Below are 24,846 nucleotides of genomic sequence, written 5' to 3' on the forward strand. Positions count from 1 at the left end.
ATAATTATAATTATTATTATTATTATTATTATTATTATTGTTGTAGAATTTTGTGCCGATCCGATGTTGCTACAGTCAGTCATTTTGATCCGTAGCTCATTAAGTAATTACGTAATAATATACTAGACAGTTTGGAGACAATTTTACATATGTGGTCCAAGGCACGCTGTTCAAAAATTTTTCCAATTTTTTGAAACTAGAAATTTTTTCGATCACAGACAGCAGCGTTGGTCTTCTGTGAGGCTTTGGGTGTGCTTCCCACCCCCCTTTTCCAGAGCAATGGCGTTCTCAATTTGTGCCATTAGTTCAACTGTGTACACAGGGTAATTATTTTTTGTTTATTTCATGTTTCAAATTAAAGTGACATTGAACATTTCGCAATCTGTTTACAAGAAAAAATTTTTATTTTTGTATGAAACCATTTTGTCCTTGATGTGGAAATGTGTCTTTGTAATTAGGCAAATGGCATCTGCAACTTTGGTTAACATTTTGATAAATCAAAAAAAAATTTATTTTCAAACTTTTTTTTTATTTTTGCAAGAAAATCATTGTTATTCTTGCCAAAATGAGGGTAATGATTTGGAATTTAACAAACAATTTTTCAGCACCCAACAAATTTTACAAGTGCTACCCGGTTTGAATTTGAGATTCGGATTTGAAAAGATTGGTAAGTGACCCATCACTAGTTTTACTGCATTAAAATACTGCATAGCATGTCAAATTACTGATACTGTTTCGTAGTTGCATATTAACAAATTCCCTGCGCTTTCTAGGTTTTTTGAAGACACTTTTTTTTTCGATTCCCCGAGTCGTCCTTGTTTCCCAGATGTTCCCCACAGGGGGATGGAACCCCGAGAAAGTAATGACAGACGTACTGGAGCGAGAAGAAAGCGGCCTCGCCACGCACGCGTGCCGAGGAGAATTAAGGGCGTAAACATCCACCGCCCCTAAACCACCCCGCCCACAACCCTTTGGAATTATCTTTGAAAGATTTGTGCAATGGGAGTGCACAACGACTTGATGTAAGCTTTTAGACATACGCCATTGCACAAATCTTTCAAAGATAACATCAACTGCCCCGGTATGGACCCGGTATGCATATTTCTCCGAGGAAGTTGGAAAAAGAAAATGATCGATCTTGCTAAGCAATGGCGTATGTCCAAAAGCTTACATCAAGTCAACCCTTTGGAAAGCCCAAGGTAACCCGCCTTGTGGATCTCGTACCGCATGCATCCCTCGGACACGCAGTAGTTACCTTGGGCGGACAGCTGCTGGTGCTGGGCTCCCATGTAGGACGGCACTGGGACTCCGCCGGGGTCCGCCATCCTCGCCTCGACACTGCAGTCCTGCGACATCTGCACGAGAAACCACGGCCACGGATACTGGAGGAGCACAGCAAACCAGACCGCCGCCCATTCTTCTTCCCAAAGATCGACACAATACTTTCTTAAAGACAAAAAAAAGAGGTCTGCCTGTAAAGTAGGTTCACGGACGATAATTTTACGTTGATAACGTCGTAAGAAAACATTGATGAAAAATTGCATACTTTTTAACGGTTGTCGGCCGGTTCTTGCACGCTCGGCTCGGGCGGAACGTGACGACGAGTCATGCTTTTTTTGTGCGAGCGGCCGGCGTTCATCGATTTATAAGACGTTATCGCGTAAAAAAAGATTTATCAATATGTTGCAAAAAACTTCGGTTGCCTTGATAATATCTAGCTTCAAGCTAACTCCCTTAAACAAAACTGACTCACTTCGTTCTCTCTCACCATAGGAAGACTACCACAAAAGAAAGTGTTTAAACTGAACTTGCATTCACAGTAATATAATTTCATCAATCTGCGATCTTTTGTTTTTTTTTTTTCAAAAATAAAGCCTAAGCTTGCAGTACAGTTCCCGTATCACACAGAGGCAAACTTTGGCCACTTATTGATGTCAACTGGCATAATAATTATAGCAGTTATAGTTGCTCCCATGAAATAAATACAGTAAGCCCTCTATTTACGTCGTACCGATTTACGTCGTTTCGGATTAACGTCGCTAATGTTTGAGTACTCATGTTTCAATTTAAGTTGTCGCCAATTCACAATAACGTCGTTTACAATGACCGTAAATCTTTATTTTAACCAAAACACCGTATATAATTCGTTTATAATTCTTTGTTTCCTTCGGTAGTTAATTTATGCTATGTAGCGTAAGCTACACGTTCACCGCCTTATCTTATCATACATCATGAGGGACGCTTCCTGCTCTCCGCTGCTCTCCGCGCGGTGATGCAATACTACCAGCCCGCCCGCTCGGCCACACACGTATCTCGCACGTAGAAGTGTTATCTACTTCCCGCAACGACACAGCATTTTCTCCTACCCCTTTTCGTCCAACTCCTTGGCACTTCAGTAGAGGTGTAAAAGTAACTAAAAAAAGTGTACCCGTATGTATTCGTTACTATAACAATTACTACTCGTTACTTTCGTATCGTTACTCGTTACTTCTGATACCGCATAACATGCTATGTTATGTAACAGCAACGAATCGAGTCGTATTTCGTACGCGTGCAGTATGACGTCGCGTAAATAATAATAAATCGAATATAAACAATTAAAAGTATTTGATAATTAACAGCTTTTGTTAACCAAGAAACAATAAAATCTCATTAGAGCAGCTTTATTATAATATCTCTTTTAAGATAAGAACAAAAAACGTGAAAATACGCGATAATAATAAAACAAAAACATACATATTTATAATTTGTAAAAAATACTTTCTTACGTTGTTTCTGTTCCAATCTCAAACTTTGTCTACACACACAATACCTTTAATAAACAGTAAAAAACTTGGACGACGAATTTCCAAATTATAATTTTCTTAATAAACAAACATCGTTCTTTGTAACGAATAAGCGCGCGCATGCGTAAAACATACGAAAAATGCGAGTAACGAAATGCATTCGTGTGTAACGTTTCGTTACTCGTTACTAGATGCCGCACCCGTTACTCAGTAACGAATACGGGCCGACCTCCGTAGCGTAGTCGGATGCACACCGGCTTAAGGTGCGAGGGGTCCTGGGTTCGAGTCACGGGTAAGGCATGGGTGTACCATACATATTCTGATATTTGAAAACGAGTTGAAATTGAGATTCACACTGAAAATGATGACCCTTTGGCTGTTGGCAAAAAGCTGTAGGCCACATTAATATAAAAAAAAAAAAAAGTAACGAATACATACGGTTTGCTACAGCTCTACACTTCAGTCGCTATGATATCATTGAGTTGGCCGGAGTTTTAAATGTGCCGTTGTTAACTTTATCGTGATTAAATGCGTTTGTAGTAGGCCTACAGTATCAGCTCACTGCAATTTATGATTTTTTCTTCATAAGATGTCTTCCAAACGACTATATATCTGTTTTTATACTTCAATCAATAAAGGTAATAAAGCAGCTGGTTAAATAACCATTCTATAAAACTGAGAAGTACTAGTTGGACTTGTTTCCCACGCTGTCGCTTGTAATTTGCTGATAAAATTGCCCGTTGTCACGTCTGTATGCCAGCGCTTCCGGCCGACCTTGGGCCGTGGTCGGCCGGTGGCATGAAACATGGCTCATTTTGCGTCGTTTCTATTTACGTCACGGTTTTCAGGAACGTAACCCCGACGTAAACCAAGGACTTACTGTAATAATTTGTGACCATTTCTGACATTCAATGATCACAGGGACAATGAATATTTCCGTAGGTATTTTAAATTCTACCAATACGAAGGATCAAAATGGTGTTATAATTTTACAATTCAGTACCAACATACAAATTATTTGTTTCAATTGCATTACACAAAATTTTAAGGTTATCGGTAGCCTGCATTTGCTGACACAGACAAATTTTTAAACTTTTAACCATATTATTTTATCGTCTTTTTTCTACCAAACATGTCTTATTTAATGGGTTTTTTATTACCTTGAAAGCAAATTTTTTTGCGAGTCCTAGCATTCTAAGAGATATTATAAATTTATTTAAAATAATGTGGAAAAACACAGAATTATAGAAGCAAAGTAATTTAGGATGAAAAAAAATCTTTAAGTACAAGTGTTGGATGTGCAATTCAGTATTTCTTTTTTTTTTTTATGGTGGCAGTACATATCACAACCCGAGTACAAGACTATCGTAACTCAAAAAAATTGAGTTTTCGAGATATTGTTACCATTAGCAGGAAAATATCATTATCTAGGCACTGCACGACTATCGCAATATTATACTTACTTTTAAAGGGACTTGTGGCAAATGATGTAGTGTTGCACTCCGGAAAACATTATATGAGAATATGCGCGAGACTACGGCATCCCAGTTGTGATAGTATTGCACTGATTTTTGAGTCACGATAGTCTTGTACTCTCAGGGTGCGATATTTTGCCCAAGGTTGTTTCTGTCACGCAACATAGACAAGGAGGAATAGTCGACGGGACTGCGGGGCAAGGACCCACCATGACGAGGGGGTCCGGGTCGTCCTCCACGCTGTCCTGGGAGCCCTCCCGGGGCTCCGAGTCGGTGCTGGCGCCCTGCGCGCTGTTCCCGAGCGCGCCGGGGGCTGCCTCCGGCTTCACCACCGCCGGCGACGGGATCAGGAGCACCTCAGAGGGCGCGTCCTCCGACGTTCGCTCTGCGCACACGGCAACGCGCGTGCACGCCCCTTTCCAGCACGGGGCCCTGGCCCCACTCTCGCGGTTCTCCGCCGTCCACACGGCTACGCTGAGACGCTCGAGGCGACGGGACACCTCCCGATTCAGACCCGACTTGCATCGCGCGTTTCGCAGTTTTGGTTCCAGCCCGAAAATCTTCAAATTTAAATTTTAATTTAACTTTTGTAGAATGGTTTCAGATGTCCATGATAAAGCTGTGCAAAATTTAAATGGCGCAGTGTGTGCATGGCCAGGGGTGCAACAACAGGGGGAGCAAGGGTATTTTGCCCCCCCTCTGAAACTTTGAAGTGGGGGCAAACGGGGGCAAATAAAGTGCTGTGTAATCAATTTTTAGATAATAACACTGCTTAAATAGCACCATTTTCCACCTTGAAATACAAATTTTCCCAGGGGATCGATGATTCTTTATAAAAAGGTATGCCCCCCCTTTGAAAATTTAGTTGTTGCGCCCCTGTGCATGGCTGTGGACAGCACAGAGGTGATCCAGGTATATTCTGCCAAGGTTGATGTCCCAAAACTTTTGCACTTCGGCAAGACTTAAGTGCTGAAATTTGACATTCTAGATCATCATCTTTCTGTGGAGAACGCATAGATGCCTTATTTGAAAAGCTGATTCAAGTAAAAAAAAATTTTAACAGTTGTCTTTTGCGTAAATATCTATCTAACTCAAATCAAACAAATTTTAATAAAATATTTTTTTTTTCAGGTACTGACATTTTGGTATTTAACAAATTGCCTACATGGTTAAACAATACAATAGAAACTGCACTCTAGTACACTATATTTTACAATATTGAATCAAAATAATATACACGGTTACGCTGAGAAGCTCGAGGTGACAGGACCTCCTGATATATGGACGTAGTAGTCATGCAAAAAGGAACCAACCCACATGAAACCCATTCTGAGTATTTTTAAGTTAAAAGTTAATTATAAATATTGTAATTCTTGTATTGATAACATAATGTGGGTATAATTTTAATGGTCTAGTATAAATACTGATATAATAATAGCAACAACGGTACGATCAACCTTGTACTATTTTAATTTATTTTCAAATAAAATATAACACAATTGTGGGTTGGTTCCTTTTTGCATGACTACGTCCGTACAATGTCCGAAAATTATGTCTCTGACAAATCAGTGATCAAGGTTAAACGAAAACACCACTTTGTTGTCACACAAATAATTATCAATAGCATGCTAAAGAAAAATAAATGTAGTAACAAACCAAAGACCTAGCTAAGATCTCCATTTTCAGGTAAACTTATCATTACGTTCATTTTTTTTTTAAGATTTAATGTATGTGATTATATTTATAATGTTTACTGTGAAATCTCATTTTAAAAAAACCTTAGCTACAGGATTCACTAGAAGTGCATCATGTTAGGACGCGGCCATCTTTTTTGTTGCTTACGAATTCTCACAACGCATCCCTGCATGAGTCCACTAAATTCGAGATTTCTAGGGATGCGACACTCGCATCCACTAATACGTCCCTACAACCATTATCTTCAGAATCGTGTTTTATTTGCTTTGTAGAATTTTGGCATGATATTTGTTAAAAACATTATAAGCATCAGTGATAACTCAAATATACCTAGTCAAATAAAAAACCTTAATAATATTTACTGAAAAGTGAAAAACTCAGAAGGGTATGTAATTCTCATTATAAGTATTTTTTATTTGATTTTGAGATTCATAACAAAATTTTTATTTTGATAGCTTACGTTCATAACAGTCACGCTACATTAATTTTTTTTTTTTTTTTAATTGGTCATTGGTATTTACGTTTTGCTGAATATTCGTAGACACAACTACTCAAAATGGCTGCGTGCACATTAGTTCAACCAACTGCCAACAGGCGGTGCTAGCAGCAAAAGTATTCGGATACTGTCCATCCATTAGAAATGTGTCCTCTACAATGTGGCTGCATTTGCTGAGGGATGTACGGATATGTGTGCTATGGACGCATCCCTAGGTATTCGGATACAGCTTTTATTATGAAAGTATTTTTTTTTTTTACTGAAATGTAAACAAATGTAAACCATCTTGTTGGTATCTTCACATTCTGTAACCGGGTGCCAATTGATTTTTCCGGGTATAATCCGGCTGTTAATCTTGGCCATCAAGTGGCATCAAACAGGAGCCCGTTAGCTGTATGCATACAAAAATAATAAAAATACTTTTCTACCATCATACAATGCTAAACCACTCAAGAAAGTAGATCTCAGGGGACCCGGGCTCCCTGTGACTAAAAGGCTGCTCACTGTGACTAGTGTTGATTGATCCAGCACAAAAAACCTTCAAGCCCAGATTCCATTTGCCACCCGTACTCAGTTTCCTTGTTTAAATACTTTCCAATCATGAACTTGTATTTTAATTTTATTTCTGAATTTTGCTAAATGTTCTTAGTTATGTAGAATAAAACTAATGATTATCTGTACTTTAAGCTAACACTAAATATTCCTTAAATTTTTTTTTAATGTGGGCAGACCAATTCCAAGTCCCATTATTTGTCCCTCCTTGTTGAAATATGTACTTTACAATCGTGGACTTGTAGTTTAATTTTATTTCTGAATTTTGCTAAATGTTCTTAGTTATGTAGAATAAAAACTAATGATAATCTGTACTTTAAGTTAACACTAAATTTTCCTTAAATATATTTTTCATGTGGGCAGACCGATTCCAACTCCCATGACTCGTCACTGGCTTATACTGTATAGAAGTCGCGAGTGGATAGGATTTACTCTACGTTTTTCAGGAGCGTATGATGAGCAGCTTGGGAACTTCACCGCTGCAATGCGCTGCCGTAACGCCCTGTATCGTCTTAGGTTGTTATTTACACGTTAGAGCGCAGCGCTGTCGCCCGCTGTCATTCCCCCGCACCCCCCACCCCCCCACCCAACATTCACTGCAGCTCGAGGTCGTTCAACGGGAGTTTGTGCGTCACAAAACTGTAGGGATGAGAGGTGGGGTAGAGGGTGGGTGGAGGACAACGCATGTCTGAGGGAGGGTGGGGAAGGGGTGTTTGAAGAGTTCGACACTTGTCCGCTAGGGACCACCACAAGTCGATGCCCTAGAGATGGTGGCGATTGCGGCGGTGAATTAACCAACTACCTCAAAACCGTATTAGAAATGTTAACCTGGGCTGGCGACTTCTATACAGTATATATATTGAAAGTCTCTGGTGGAACACGAGCCCCTACCCGTGGAGCCGGAGCCCGAGCCGGTGGACGACTTGCGGAGCCTCTTCCGGCGCGTGGACGGGGACACGGGAGACGCGCTGCGGCGGGGCAGCTCCGACGACGACCAGTTCATCTCCCCCGACGCGAACAGCTCCGCCCTGTCCGAGGACACGCTCAGGGACTTGGAGACCTGCATGGAGCCCCCGAGGCTCTGCTCGGGCATGTCCGCCAGCCCCTTCACCTTCAGCATCTCCGCCGTCTGCAAGGCAGCCCACACTCCCCACATCAACCATCAACCATCTGCAAGGGAGCCCACACTCTCGACATCAACTGGCAACCATCTACAAGGCAGCCCACACTCCTGACATCAACCATCAACCATCTGCAAGTCAGTCCACACTCCCAACATCAACCATCGACCATCTGCAAGGCAGTCCACACTCTCGACATCAACCATCTGCAAAGTAGTCCACACTCTCGACATCAACCATCAACCATCTGCAAGGAGCCCACATTCTCAACATCAAACATCTGCAAGGAGCCCACACTCTTGATATCAACCATCAAATATCTGCAAGGCAGTCCACACTCTCGACATCAACCATCTGCAAAGTAGTCCACACTCTCGACATCAACCATCTGCAAAGTAGTCCACACTCTCGACATCAACCATCAAATATCTGCAAGGCAGTCCACACTCCCGACATCAACCATCGACCATCAGCAAGGCAGCCCACACTCCCGACATCAACCATCGACTATCTGCAAGGCAGTCCACACTCTCGACATCAACCATCTGCAAAGTAGTCCACACTCTCGACATCAACCATCTGCAAAGTAGTCCACACTCTCGACATCAACCATCAAATATCTGCAAGGCAGTACACACTCCCGACATCAACCATCGACCATCAGCAAGGCAGCCCACACTCCCGACATCAACCATCAACCATCTGCAAGGCAGTCCACACTCGCGATATCAACCATCAACCATCTGCGAGGCAGTCCACACTAGTATTTCAGAAATTGTAGGAACAGGTATTAACCCTATAGACACATGTCAGAAGAAGAAACTTAAACACTAGAGAAATACTGATCAAAAACAGTCAATAGCACAATTGGAGCATTAGATATATCACCATTAATGTTTAGTGAGTAATGTTCATAATATTCATCTTTCATTATTTTTATGTAAAGCCAAAATTTTTTTGGATTTGCTGTTATTATATTGTTATTTAGTTCAAGTGAGTTCACTGAATTGGTACGATTAATTAGATTTGTAACTAATTTCCAAAATGAGAAAATGTTGTGTAATATTACTTATTGTTATTTCTTTTGTATAGTTTGTGAAAATGTTTCTTAGATTTTGATGTTTGTATTAATTCAATAGAAAACCAAATGAGGATATTTACAGGATTTTATTAGAGATAGTGGAATAAAAGTACTAATTTTATCAGATATACAGTTAGTTAGTTGGTCCAACAAGATTATTAACATCAGAAGAGTTATAAAATTTTTACGTCATGTTTTTTGATTGAATTAACAACTTTATAATTTCTGAACATAGAAGATATATTATTAATGTTCGTAAAACTGTCTAATATGATACTGATGTTTAAAGCCTGATGATATGGATCTTCTTTAACAAGCACATCAAATTGAGTTACTAAACAATGAGATAAATTGGTTAGGCAAAGATCTAAAAATATTTTAAGATGGGTGGGTTTTATTGCACTGAATTAGACCAAGACTAGATATACTATCAAACACACGAGATAAAACTGCACAATCTTGAAGCATTCTAATCTAACAAACCATGGCTTAAAATTCAGACACTTCATAATTTAAAGTTTAGTTTAACAAAAGAATAAAAAATTAGTTGTCTGTAAAGTCGGTTTACGGACAATAGTTTAACGTGATGTCATAAAAAAACATTGATGAAATGATTGCATACTTTTATAAATAAAATTGAATCATTTTTATTGAAATATCACTATTTTGTATTGATACAAAGAAGGAGTGAAATGAAATCTACAATTTAATTGATAAATTTACTTTTATTTGCACTCATTAATTCAAATGTGTTTATTACTTTAACGAAGAGATTATTTTAACTATAACATTTATACATGTTTGCTATTTAACTTCTTCCAATTTGTGTTATTCTGTTAAGGATAGTACGATGATAGGAAAAGTAGGAAACGAATGGGAGTGTTTCAAGTTTAATGTGCCTCGAAAAAGTCAAATCGATGGTTGTTCCAATCGAGTGGAAGAGAGATAGATGCGGCGCAAGCGTACAATGAGCGTAACGGGACAATGTGCGCAACAGGACACTTTTTTGTGCGTGCAGCCGGCGTTCATCGTTTTATTAGACATCACGTCAAAATAAGTACTTTAATACTTTGTAATGTATGAGCCATTTAAGAAACAACTAAACAAGTCAAGCATGGGTTATATTCCTAATGTTTGATCTGAGAGTGTGAAAGTGCGTGAATATGTCGCTCCAAAGAAACGGGTCCTGCTGTACGCTAGCGCACCTTCAGAACTGCCGGTAGCTGCTCCTGGGACACGTTCACTTCTCCGAAGTACATAAAGTCCACCATGGTCTTCAGGTCATTGTACTTGACGTCCTTCAGGATGACGATCGGGTGCTGGCACGGGTTGATGGTGAACAGAGTCTGGCGGGCAGAAACACACAGCGTCCCGTTTGCTTGACAGCGACCTAACTAAAACTAAGTGTATTTGTTCGGGAAGGGTCTCTGGGCTAGGGAATACTTCGAGTGCGTCTCAGGCCGAAGCCTTTACGCCTAATCACGCTGGATTTCAGCCATGCTGTTCGGGGATTGGCCAGCAAAGGCAGTAATTGTTGCCATGACTAACTCCCCTATCGTAGATCTAGACTATAACTAGTTAAAGTTGGGCCCAAGTAAAACCTGCGTAAACACAGGGAAAATGTGTTTCCAAATTGATGCTACCTGTCTTGTTAACATTATAATTCATACTTTGTACATGATTGGTAATGATCATTTTAATTTTTTTTCAATTTAATATTTGCTGATTACCTGAGACCATAAAATACTATCTTGTGACAATCACACCATTGACAGGTACATAGATAAAAATATATAGGTACAAACCTAGATTTTTAATATTTTTAATTGTTATACACACACACGTATAGAGTTATACATATATACTTAGATGCAGGTGTAGAGAAGAGAAATACGGAGATAGAGAGATATAAATAGAGACAGATAGTGGGACAGACAATTAGAGAGAGATATAGTGAGAATCTTTGTACATGTGTGCCTAATTCAAACAAATTACGAAGAAGAAAAAATTGATTGTGGTATTGCAATGCTTGCCGGGCATTAGCATTCAAAGTGTGATAATATGGGGGGGGGGGGGGGAGAAGTGTAATAATTGTGATAATATGGGATGGGGATAAGGGGGGGGGGGGATGTTTAAGAAAAATGATGAATAATTAAATCGGGCGATCCTCTGCGGACCTACATTCAGGGGCGCAACAACAAGGAAGGGGCAAGGGTATTTTCCTCCCCCCCTCCCCTTCTGAAACCTTGAAGTGGGGGCAAACGGGGGCAAAGAAAGTGCTGTGTAATCAATTTTTTAGATAATAAAACTGCTTAAATAGCACCATTTTCCGAATTGAAATACAAATTTTTCCCGGGGGGAGGACCCCCGGACCACCCCGCTTCGATAGGGGGGGATCGATGATTCTTTATAAAAAGGTATATTGCGCCCCTGAGTGGAATGCCCGCAGGCGAGGGACGGGAGACAGGCCGTCACCTGGAAGTACGAGCTGCAGGCGGACAGGACCACCTTGTGGGCCTGTAGGTGTCTGCCCTCCGCCGCCAGGGTCACGTCCACCAGCGACTCGCTGTTCAGCAGGCTCTTCAGCACCGACACCAAGTTGGGCTGGTGGTTGTTCCAGCGCAGGCAGAACTGCTGCGAGGACATGGTGGCCGGCCCCCTCTCTCGCGCCCCACGCCCCTTCCTCTCCCTCCCTCTCTACCGCACCAGGTCACCGAGACAGCCTGCGGGAAAGCAACACCGTCCGTCTCGTGCCGGGGTTGCGGCGCAGAGCAAACGGCACTCACTGCTGCCAAACTGATGCAAATGGTGAGGAAAACAGATACGCCATTTCATCGCGGCCTGGAGGCGTCGGTGAGGAGTTGGTTGAGAGGCATGGACACCTCCCAACACCTAGCCCATTCGGCTTGTTAACATTAAAATTCTTATTTTGTATATCGTGGGGCTTGGTGGGAAAAAGTTGGCAAGTCCACTTTTTTTTTTGTGAAAATGAGTTAATTTAACAGTTGAAGTTGTAAGGGTAAACATCTTCGCCAAGAAAACGTTTGGAAGTCCTAACAATGAATGATTGTGGACGTTTTCCTTCTAGCTTTATTTAGGCAAGTCCATTATAACGCTGTTCTAGGCGAGCAAAACTTGGTTAAGTGAACTAACTGTCTTTTTTCCAGAAATTGGACTTGCCGACATTTTCCACTAAGCCCACGATATGATTGGTAATTATAATTTTAACTTTTTTCAATTTAATATTTGGTAATTTTCTGAGACCATAAAATAGTATGTTGTGACAGTATTATTACTGATGTATACATTCTGAAAAAAAAATATATATATATATATATATATATCAATTTCACAGGAGAAACTATAAGTAGCAGTGGGTCACATAATTTAAGAGCCAAAATTTTTAGGACAGAAAACGGTCGAAACCAAGATGGCATCTTGCCGTCACATTTTTTTTTTTTTTTAAGTGAGGTATGGTTATTATCAGACGATGCACTTAATGAAACACAGAATTAAAATGCATTTCCACATTCATCATTCCTAATCTTCTTTTAAAAATAATTTTTTTTTTCTGTACATTTTAAAAAAAGGTATCCGTTTTGCTTCCCATCTTGCTGGACGACACAATTGGAAATAGAATCTACTTCTAGAGGACCGTCAGGGCGCGTATTTTGTCGTGTTGACGTCACGGTGACCTTGTATTTCATTGGCTACTGAGTGTGTCGTGACATTGTGGCTCCAGCTTTACTATCAAAACATATTTATAAATAAATAACATGCAGAATCTACTCAAACATATTTTACTACGAAAAAGACAGTACGCAGTGTTATTATCAACATTACTTAACTATCTCTGCCTGTCCGAAAAACAAAATAAATGGATGTGTTTGATCAATCTTTGAAACAATATTTTTCCTGACTATGATCATCGTAAGACTTATAGGTATTTGACTATGCTTCAGATTACTTAACTTAATACACAGTTATTTGTATCCATTACATTTAATTGTTGTTAGAAAAAATCAGCTGAAGGATTATTAATAACTTGAGAATTTATAATTAAAACACATACGGTACCGGTTTTAAGACATTAAGTTACCGCATAGTATGAAAAATTGCTGATACTGATATTATTTCCTTGAGTTTTCCAGGTTTTGAAGACATCTTTTCAATTCCATGAGTATTCTTGGCTTTTCAAATTTCCTTTGTCAGCAGGAAACCCTATAGAGTGTTTCACTGCAGTCTGGTGGTACACATTGAGACACGAGAAAAAAATTACCTGATAACTTTTTGATTTCCTAAGAATTCCAAGTTTCCCTGTAATTTATTTGTGATTGGAATGACTGTGAGAGGTAATTCCAAAATGTTACTTCTACAGTAAAACCCTGCTACCTAAGAACCTTCTCAAATGACTTAAATTAAGATTTATTATGAAGGAAAAAGGTGTAACTTCTAAAAAGATTTTTCAAAATAAATTTTATTTAAACAAAATAAAATCGTAATTTCAAAAGGTCCTAAAGTTCCTTGATTGTTCCATAAAACAAAAAACTGTTTTTCAAAATTATAACGGATTGTGAAAAACCCAATAATAGGAATAAATGAAGTGAAGGAAAATTGTGGTCTAAAAAGCATTGAAACAAAGGAAAAAACCATACTCCTCGCAAAATAAACTATGCCAAAACACATTAAGAAAACATTTTTTTGTAAAGTATAACATTCCTTTGAGCTCCAATCATTGAGATTTTAAATTTTTGATGTCCATAACACAAATTTACATTCTGAATAAATAAACTACATTAATACAAAGATATTCAAAACAACTAAAATAACACACATTATAAATATCTGTAACAAAATAAACAAATTAATAAACACTTAATGATTAGCACACCCTATTTATTAATTTCAATAAAATAATCATTTATTTTTAACCACTCAATACAATTTATTGGCAACAAATATTTTCTTGTTGGCGCAAGACAAATGACAATCACATAATCATCATTGTGTGTTAAAATCATGATGCAATTATTAAGTGAATACAACAATGCATTTAAAAATTAACCTCTTTATAAGGTTATAAACTTTTTGCAATATCACACTACTGTTTTACAGAATCATCAAGAATAATTAGACATACTCTAAAATATCCATCTTTTCATGATTTTTACTTCTTTTTTTTTTTGCAGAAAGCCTCAACTCTAAAAAAAATTTACATAACCAAAATTTTGCCTCACATGTTATCATTTTTTAAATAATAGAATACATATATACATTTGTAGTTATTTTCTAATATTTTAAGAAATAGTCTACATATATTTTATAGTCACAAAATTTATTTTTAAACAAATACATTTAGATTATTTTAAAACTACATAATCAATTTATCTTGGTGTAGTATCTGTAATATTTTCCATAACATATATAAATGATTATCCCTTAATCCTGATTACATGATACTTAATACATTAATCCTGTGGTACACAATACTTTAGTATGCCGAAAGATCCTGGAAATAAAAAAATGTGATGCAACAATGAATTATGACTATGTTAAATTTTAAAAAAAATTCACAATACATGACAAAATTTATATCGTAATATTCAAGTACTTGTTTGGCCAGAATCTTTCAACGTACAAAATAAATCACAGAATCAATGTACAGAGGATCATGCCATCAGAATTAACATCTAAAGGTAATAAAGAACTTTTATTGCAAAAACTTAAGAAGTTACATGAACGAATATTAGATGTCAGATACTGTGTAAAACGTTTACAAATTGCAGCGGGCAACTAATGGACTAAGCTGCCGCAGCTAACCTAATATTGTAAAATAAAATAATTATACATTATCATAAAATAAATTTAAATCCTCAAGTTAACTATTAGCATAAATAGTATATTAACAAATTGTATGATTGTCCTTATCCCTAGCAACATAATCGCAGTGACATTTACTATTCTAAACCAAAAGGAATAACTAACTTTAAAATGTTTGTAACCTTCTTTGGGAATTGTTAAGTACATTAAACGCGTATCACAAACCTACCTGAAAAACACATTATTGTACCAGCGATTGACGGAAATAATTCATTAACACCTAAACAACACGGTAAAATTTAATAAGCGCGTTTCTAGCCTTATATGTAAAGATAATAAATAGTAAATACAAATTATTTACAATAACAACAAAGTAAAATGCATAAAACTTCAACTATAACCTTGGGAAACTAAACTGTCAAAAAAATCAAAACAACAGGTTACTTTCCGAAACAGACCTAATAATTAGGTAATTTTTTCGAAAACGTTACAACAATGCTATAAATAAGTTTAAACAATATTTAAATTATTTTGTAATTATATATACATAAAATCATTTCTGTTTCAAATATGAGAGAATATTTATTTTTAATAGACATCTAAAAAAATTATATTTTTTCGTCGTCCCTCCGAAGGCCATAAAGCCCGGCCTGCACCCGCCAGTATTAAACCCCGCTAACGGAAAGCACCCTAGCACATTTCATGTGAGTCAAGCGAGCCGCCGACGCCGGTGAGTGCCTTCACAGATTACGTCCATATGCCAACACCACCAAACAGTTCTCACGCATCATAAATTGCTGGGATTAATTAAGTGATTTTTAATTAGCAGAACAACACTTAATACTGAAAGTGCATCGTAGGGCTGCAGCCATATTTAGGGCGTTATGTTGCTAACACCAGAAAATCGTCAAATATTAGTAAATAATTAATATACTAAAACGATGTTTTTCATTACTTGATTATGTAAAGTAACATTTATTAAGTACAGTTATTTCTCTTGTTGATTTCTGATCTGTCTTCAGTAGATTCATTGATGATGATGGCAGTTCACCTGGTTTACTGCATTACACTTATGTCGGAAATCAACCGTTCACGCCGCACATGCAACCTGAAGTAGTGAGATGGAATAACGGCCTGTGCTAGCAGAGTTAGCACCGTTGGGTGTCGTCAAGCTAATAAAGTACATTTCCTTTTGCCGTCAGCCGCGGTATCGTGTTCGAGATTGGGCGCAGGTCCTAGCGGGGTGGCTGGCTTTCTTAGCGTTTTCTGCTCCGGGAGGGCGCCAGGCTAGCTCGGTGTCTAACCGTGTGATGGTCGTGGGTTCGTTGCCCCAGCGTGGTCCGCTAGAACCGTCGGCGGTGGTGAATTTTGTTTCCTGATTGGGTTGGGTTGTTTAAGTTAATTTACATACACTGTTTTGGTTGTTCTACGGGTCGCACGTCGCGCACGGGGGGTGCGGGGTGGACTTTTATTGTTCACGATTGACACTGGTTCATTACATTGGGCGCGAGGTTTACTCGGCGGTACATGACTGCCAATGGGGCGTCGGAACACGTAGAAGTTTTGATTACACTATGATTACAATTACACTTGATAAAACGGCACTCTGTGGTGCTTTTAAGTACACGATTACACTGCACACGTTATCTGAGAGGGGCACCTGCGTGCCTCTACGTGCGTTCACTTAAGTCCTCACGCCAGTTGCAGTCGAGGGAGAGCGTTCAATTAGCATCGGCTAATTTCGTAATCTGTAAATGGCGACGCGCGGGCCCACCTGTGCGGACCGCGGCTCGCTACTAAATTAAAACACATTTAATCTTGAAGGTAGCATGTGCCTGTGCACTAGGCGATTAAATAAAGTTCTGGGGTGGCGGGAGACGGCCCGTACCGAATACTGCACGGCCCCACGTAATGCTTTGTGTGGGGCGTGTTAAATTGATGCGGCTGGGTTAAGCCCTACACTGGAAAAAGGACCGGGCGCACACGGGGAGTATTAAAAAGAGGTTTTGGTGGTGACTATAATTACCAGATGGACGTTCGGTGAAACAAAGAGATGCTGGCTCCCCGTGGGACGTGCGTCCGTCCCGGTCCGCGAGTCGCGCTGTACTGGCGTGCAGCCCTGGCGCGAGGGGAGGGGTAAGCTCCCTGTCGCGCCAGAGTTTCTAAAGTTCCGTTATTCGTAAAAATCTATATAATTAATTAAATGTAAGTGGCTCTAAATTCACATAGTAAAACATAATGATTAATCTAATATCTATATATGTTATAGAAATGACATTTAATAAGTTTGTCTAAAATAAGTTTGAATATTAGCGTCAAGCTGGAGACTGTCTGTTTCTTGAAAACTACTCCAGTGGCGAACGATAATGCTAATTTGGGGTGGTTTGAATTATGTCACACGTTTCCCTACTGAAATTAGGCTGAAGGCCGCAAGGGTTGCACTCACAGCTGTTTTAGCGGAAATCCACACGTGAGTGAGCCGGGCACTCCTACGTCGCACTTTATTAATTAGTGGCTTTTGTTTGTTTTTGATTACGTTATTATTGCGTGGGGAATTTTGTAGGCATGGAGAGTGCATTGCATGCGTAATTAGAAATGGTTCGCTATTCTCTACCTTGGGGCTGCGGTCCACTCACTTGACTCGGGTGGGCCATGGCTAGGGGCGCTTTCCGTTAGCGGAGCCGAGTACTGGCGGGTGCAGGTCGGGCTTTGGGGTGGTTTCGGCCGTACGATGTCACTTTGATACTGAACCATACATTTGTATCAAGTCTGCACACCCAGGGAAGTACGATGTCGAGTTTATTAGTAAATTTAATTTGCTATAATAATAAAATTATTAAATATACCGTCACCCGCGGTCTCGGGATTGAGACCCGGGGCGGTCCTAGTTGTTTTCAGTGGCTCTAAAGGAAATCTCCGACGGGCGCCAGGTTAATTCGAGGATTAACCGAGATGTTCGTGGGTTTTTGCCCCTGCGTGTTCCACTAGGATCGACGGCTGTTGATGGTGGGAGGGAGTCCCTACTCCTAATAAGCACTGGCCCTAAACAGTATAGAGGACTGTTTCCTAATTGTTCAGGAGGCGCTTACGAAATAAAGAAACTGTATTTAGGTGCTGGTTTTTTAATCTCGCATCTCACATAGTGTGGATGGGGGCACAAGTTGCATTCCGTTAGCGGGGTTTAATACTGGTGGGTGGAGGCCGGGATTTATGGCCTTCGGAGGGACGACGACAAGTTTAGGTGTTCCATAGTTTATAACCTCCTTAGCATAGCATCTCTGGTGGCTACAACAGTTTGTGGGTGGGGGGGGGGGGGGGTTTCTCTAATGGGTTCGAAACTGTTGTTTGCCGGTCACATGACGATGTCAAGCCTTGAGCAGAATTTCAACTCTACCTTGGAGTAGCTCACAGGATCTGCAATTAAAAGCTATTTGGTACCCTCATCCACCACTACATCAACTGGAAGAAGATGGCAAGTCGACACATTGTTGACACTTGGTTACTGTTGGTAAATACACATAATCAATATCAAATGTGTTAATTATATTATTTCTTTATTTTTAATTTCTAATGAATACAAATTATTATAACTTTTTCAACAAAATAAATATTTATCTGCAGACAACCCAAAGTTTACTCTACAAGTTACCAGAATTTTAAACAAATTTCTGGTAATTAGGTACTAGCCAAAAATATTTCAGTACTATATCTGCTCAGTGTCATAGTGATGTTGAACTATTAAGGCTAGCCAATTATAAACCTTTTCACCCGATACCAGTCCTGCCTGCAGCATTTTACAGATGATATGGTTGTCTATAATTGAATTATGTTTATGTTTTCAATAACACAAAATTTAATATTAATTGAAGTTCAAAATAACAAAAGAAAATAAATATTCCTGAAGAAAAAAAAACACGTGGTATAGTTGAGGCAAACATATCATGTGAGCGACCATTTTGCCCCCATTTGATGTCGCTTTGATAAATAAAGTTGAGATAAATAAATTGAAAAAAAGAAATAGAATAGAATAGAAATTTTGCCTGCGTTAAGTCAAGTGGATTCCTATGAAAATATTTACAAAGTCTGGGTCTATCAACAGTGTTTTACAGTTGTAGTCATTCCAGTACATGCATTCAATACTGAATGATTTCACTGGGGTAAATGTATTTAGCGAGTAAATTTATGTACCAGCGAATCACTATTAATTCTAGACATGACATTAGATTATAAACTTTGCTTTAACGTAACCAAATGTGCAATATTGTTCAATAAAATAAATGTTATGGCTGAAAAAACATTATAAGTTGAAACCAAAATGGTGTCTTTTGGTTCCTCTTTAAAATTCTTTATAATTTATTTAAAAGTTTGTAAATAGTATACAAAATCGCTAAAATACAATATCCACTAAACACATTTTCTCTCTGGAGATACAGCAGAATCAACTAAACAGTTTTCCAATTAGGAAGATAGTTTAAGTTATTTTCAACAGATAGCAGCAGCAGTCTTACAAATAAAATCAAGTGATCATAAATACACATGTATATTGATCTTACCGAATTGTGCCAGTGGACATGTGGGTTGCATCCTCGGCAGAATATCACACCTGAACCTAAGTGCACATTCTAAAAAATATTAGATCAAAATAAATAATCTCTCCAATAACAGAGATTTTATTCTAGAAAAAAAAGCTAATGTAAATAAAAAGAATGTAGACAAATGTGAATCTGAAACAAACGAGGTAAACAAGTGGTTTCGTCGAGTACTCTCAAAGCTTCAGTTATCCAAACCATTTTCTCGAAAAGAGAAAGATTACTAAAATGTCTGACAAGTAGGAATACACGCAGCAATATAAACAACCCTGAACTCTGGGGCAGAATCAGATGACGTTTCCAATATGGTTATGTATCATCAGTGGCGTAGCCAGGATTTGTGTATGGGGGGTGTTAAGAAGCATGCCCCCCCCCCCCCCCCCCCCCCCCCCCCCGTATTAAAGCGGGGGGTCCGGGGTCCTCCCCCGGGAAAATTTGGATTTTAAGGTGTAAAATAGTGCTATTTAGCAGTTTTCGGTTCTTAAATTTAAATATTGTAATGGTAAAAATTTTATTAATTTTAATATGAAATTTGTTTTGAGTGATGAATAAGAAATTAATTAAAGATTTGTAGGTAAGGGGGGGGGTTAACCCCTAAACACCCCCCCCCCCCCCCTGGCTAAGCCCCTGTGTATCATATTTCAGCTGTTATGAACCAAATAATTCGTTTAAAGATTCAATTGAATCTAACGCCAGTAAAAAGACAAACATTTCTAGGGGCATTTGCTAGGAGCGCGTTCAAGAATGGAATGGAAGTCAAATGGAACAGAAATGTATAACCACGGTGCTGGGATCTGTAATAACTTTGAATATATATACTGTATAGAAGTCACCAGCCCAGGTTAAAATTTCTAATACGGTTTTGAGGTAGTTGGTTAATTCACCGCCGCAATCGCCACCATCTCTAGGGCATCGACTTGTGGTGGTCCCTAGCGGGCAAGTGTCGAACTCTTCAAACACCCCTTCCCCCTCCTGAAGAACGAACTTGAGCTGCAGTGATTGATCGATGGGGGGTGCGGGGAATGACAGCGGGCGACAGTGCTGCGCTCTAACGTGTAAATAACAACTAAGACGATACAGGGCGTTACGGCAGCGCACTGCAGCGGTGAAGTTCCCAAGCTGCTCCTCATACGCTTCTGAAAAACGTAGAGTAAATCCTATCCACTCGCGACTTCTATACAGTATATATATTCAAAGGTAATAGTAAAGAAATCCCGAAAAGGTGGCGGACCCGCGTGTTTCAGCGGTGTATATTAACTTTCTCGACATAGTGCGATTTACTAAGCGTATTGGTGTGCTGTGCCAAACTAAACTTTATACTAGTACAACTATCCTTTAATATTTTATGTTATAATTTATATTCTTACAAATAAAATAATAAAAACAAATTAAATAATGCCCATTACAATTTTGACAATCCTTAGTTAACATTTAACTGTAGAGATAGCGTCATACTGCAGAGAGACAATAAATTGTAAGCATACACATATTCGTTGCCATGTTGAAGGAAAGAAATTCGTGGTTATATTTTTTCTGTTAATTCTCAAATTTTGAATCAGCTCGATAAGGTTAAGATTTATTTTTCGGAAGTATTTTCAGACTGATTTTTGTTGTTTAAGCAAAAACAAATATACGTGTACTTAGTGTTATAATAAGTATATGTTTTAAAATGTTTCAGGTAAATTTTGTTTCAATGTGTATATATATTTTAATGCCACTTTTATTTTGAAAAATACTTAAAATATAGCGCTGCGTTCGTAATGCTTTAGAGAACAAAAAAAAATTCTAAATATCGTTTACCCCATGTTTGTTCCAAAAACATTTCCTGGACATTAAATAATTGTTTTTTTTTTTTTTAAGTTGCTGTTATATATTGTTATGACTAAGTTTAAAAAATATATTCCAGGATAGTTTCTCTACCATAAAATTTACTTTGGCACATATACTGTGTTAGTCTGCGCTATCATGGTTGTGGTTTTCCAAATATCTGTTTTTTCGCTCAACTGTTGCTTACGGTGTTCGTCTGTGCTATCATCACTGTTTATTCACATTGCTGGGTTCACCTGTGCGTCTTTGTATATCCGTTGTTTTTCTTCAATTTTTATCTGTTAAGTTTCATCGTTGAGTTATTCTGTTTGCCGTTGTGCACCGTAAATTTTCTTTGTAAATGGAATAGAAATATTCATGTAAACTTACACATTTGTTAATTTGTACATTTACATGAAAATAACTGTATCGTTGCCCCAGTACCTCTAATATTTAAAGTTATTTGCAAACAGTTGTTTGAATAGCTTTCCAGTATTAGCTACGTACGCATATTAAGCATGGTAAAACAAAAGAAAGCCAAATTGTTGAATATTCGATCGATTATCTTTTCCATGGTTTCAAAAAAAAACTATGCCGAATGAACACATCAATTAAAGTATACAATTATTAGTTAATTTTTGTAAGAAATACTCAGTTATACCGAGTTAAACCATATTTCATATACGCAAAAATAACCAAAGCCATGTGATGTACAAAGTTATAATATCTTTATTTTAGTGTTGCAAACAATTCATTATCAACTGGTTTCCATTTCCAATAGAATATTTCGTAAAAGTACTGAAAATTCAATTCTGTGTGTAGTGTGTTGTCCAAAGTATTTTTCGTCTTTAATTACTGTTCTAGTTGCTACTGTCTCGTCGTTGTTAGCACACATGTCTGTGCTGTAATAATACCTATTCTTTCTACGTTATTTTCTGTGCTGTCTATGTTTTATATGTTTCGTTGTTCTCTTTTTTTCGCGTCTGTTATTGAGGTTTCTTATGACATACATTGTAATCAGCAATGGTGGATGTCCTAACCTATATATTGCAAGCAGTGTTGTTAAAAGTACTCGGAAAAAGTAATTGGGCTCAATTACAATTACTGTGGTGATACTGTAACTAATTACAAGTAAAAATTACTTTATATAGAAGTAATCAGTAAAATTACAATTACAATTACTTTCCGCTACCATTTTAAAACTGACCTACGATTCAATTTTTTTACACTTTGTTACATTAATAAACATACATACATATATGTTTTGTTAAAAAAATGATTTCATGTAATGATTGAATTTATTATCTTTAATTAAATGAATAATATTTGAGTACAAACTTGCTTCAATTACATCAAAAGACTTCATACAAGTAGCTACCTATAATAAAAGTAACACACTTTAAATTTTGGAATTGACCTTACAAAACAATTGTATTTTAAAGTTCTCATCAGATAGATTCCCTCTCTTGGTGGCAAAAACATCTTTACCAACACTAAAAAGACGCTCAACGGGAGCACTTGACGGTAGCGATGTGTTAAATTTTAAAAATGCATATTTTAGGATAGGGTAATGTTGGAGACACTGCAAGTCACTTTGGATCTTCATTTTTGATCATAGATGTTGTGCATACGATCGTAGCACTACAAGCGTAAAATTATAAACTTTACTAACACAAAAGTGTATGATCTTCTTGTTCTTAATTGTATTCATTATACGTTCCGAGAATAAAAGTAACGGCAAGTAAATATGAAGTATTGATTACCTTAATGTATCGATTACAATTAATGTTATGTATTCCGATTACAAGTACGAATTACATTTTTTTTATGTAATTCGTTACAAGTATAAATTACTTGAAAAGTAATCGTTACAAGTAATCCGATTACTTGTAATTCGTTACTTAACAACACTGATTGCAAGAACCATTAAAAAAAAAAATTATTTGGTATTTGGTAATGGAATTGAATATTGGTAATGGTACGTTTGCAAAAATAGAAGTATTTAAAATAAAATTACATCTTTTTTCGTAATAATCTCAAAATATCAAGTGTAGTATGTAGGTATGTAGTATTTAATTTCATAGCGAAATTATCAAATCTACTTAAGTTGTTAAACTGAAGGAAAGGTTTGAACATAATAATTTAAAACAACAAAATTAAAATAAAAGTGAAATCTCTTGTAGGATATTTTAATTCGTTCAAAATATTTTTTTGGACGGAAATAAGCATACACAACCATTAAATGAATTTTTGATACTGTAACAGTTAAAACATAATACATGTTTTATACTATTACGCGTAGAAATATTACACAACCAAAATATTTAAAACATCGTAATCCAACTTTTGTTACAATTAAAAGTACAAATAATTAAGTAGCAATGTCACTGCGAAGTGCACAAATATTTTAAAAAAAAACTTTCTGTGGTTATGTACTCAAAAAAGTTCATGTTTAATAATCCCAATTTAATTAAGTTTCTGAGGGTTCATTTATTTATGCTCCTGCTTAACCCTGATGTAAGTAAGCTGTTGCCAAGAATTCTGTACTCAGGAGTACTGCAAGTTCCATTAAAATATAGTTGTATTAAAATTATGTGAATATTTCTAAATAAGTAACCAAATCTTACAAAACTAGCGTCATCACAATTCTTAATCTTCACAAACTGATCGATTTAAGGTCAGCACTATCATTACCTGAAATTCCGGCGATGTCAGTATGAAAATGTATCTTTTTATTTGACATCTCCAACACTATCATAGATTTAAGATTTTGGAAACGCCTATTTGCAAACAGCTTTTTAAATAGTTTTCCAGTATTAGCTGCGAATATTAAGCACAGTAAAACAAAAGAAAGTGATACAAAAAAGTTAACTTTTCTGTGGCTTTAAAAACAAATAAATAAAATGTTTATACAATTTCATGCTTGTAAGAACACACATATTTTAACTAAAGACACACTTTTTATATCTAAAATTTATTTTAAAATAACTTTACCATCGACAGTGCAAGCTTATATATATTTTTTCTAGTCTATTTTTCTATATACTTAATTATAGTACAGCGGGACTGTAAGTTTGTTTGCAAGAAATTAACTAAAAAATTGCCGGGCTAGTTAAACAAATTATATTTCATTGTTATGAAATTACATAATTCATGCTGAACGAACATAAGAACACATAAATTTGTTCGTTACCGAGGTTAGATGTTACTGCACGTAATGCACGTGTTAATGACACACGAAACTACAGTTAACTCGTGGAATAACATCATGTCAGTGTTAAGAAGACTGCCGATTGTCGCTCTACCACTCTGGTTCTGGGGTAGAGCGCCTGCCTTGTGACTTGTAGGACCCGGGTTCGCGCCCCGGCTCCTCCAAGGCGGATAAAATGGTGGCATTTTATCTGGTAGGAATACAATCCCCTGTA

General features: G+C 37.5%; 1 protein-coding gene across 2 annotated transcripts in view; it reads right to left on the minus strand.

Annotated features, from left to right (window-relative positions):
* The window catches only part of LOC134538155 (protein tramtrack, beta isoform), a 35,960-nt gene extending 20,500 nt beyond the window's left edge, over positions 1-15,460 (minus strand). Inside the window, exons 1-6 of one of the 2 annotated variants that reach the window (XM_063379204.1) lie at positions 15,256-15,460; positions 11,682-11,929; positions 10,412-10,552; positions 7,896-8,133; positions 4,471-4,646; positions 1,256-1,355 (exon numbers count right to left, since the gene is read on the minus strand). In XM_063379204.1, the coding sequence (XP_063235274.1) occupies positions 1,256-1,355; positions 4,471-4,646; positions 7,896-8,133; positions 10,412-10,552; positions 11,682-11,852 (826 nt within the window). In that variant the 5' untranslated portion in view covers positions 11,853-11,929; positions 15,256-15,460. The remainder of the gene's footprint in view (positions 1-1,255; positions 1,356-4,470; positions 4,647-7,895; positions 8,134-10,411; positions 10,553-11,681; positions 11,930-15,255) is intronic. The other variant, XM_063379205.1, reaches the window with a different exon arrangement.
* Between the last annotated feature and the right edge of the window lie 9,386 nt (positions 15,461-24,846).

The sequence above is a fragment of the Bacillus rossius genome, chromosome 13, assembly GCF_032445375.1.
Source record: "Bacillus rossius redtenbacheri isolate Brsri chromosome 13, Brsri_v3, whole genome shotgun sequence".
In the NCBI taxonomy this organism is placed as follows: Eukaryota; Metazoa; Arthropoda; class Insecta; order Phasmatodea; family Bacillidae; genus Bacillus; species Bacillus rossius.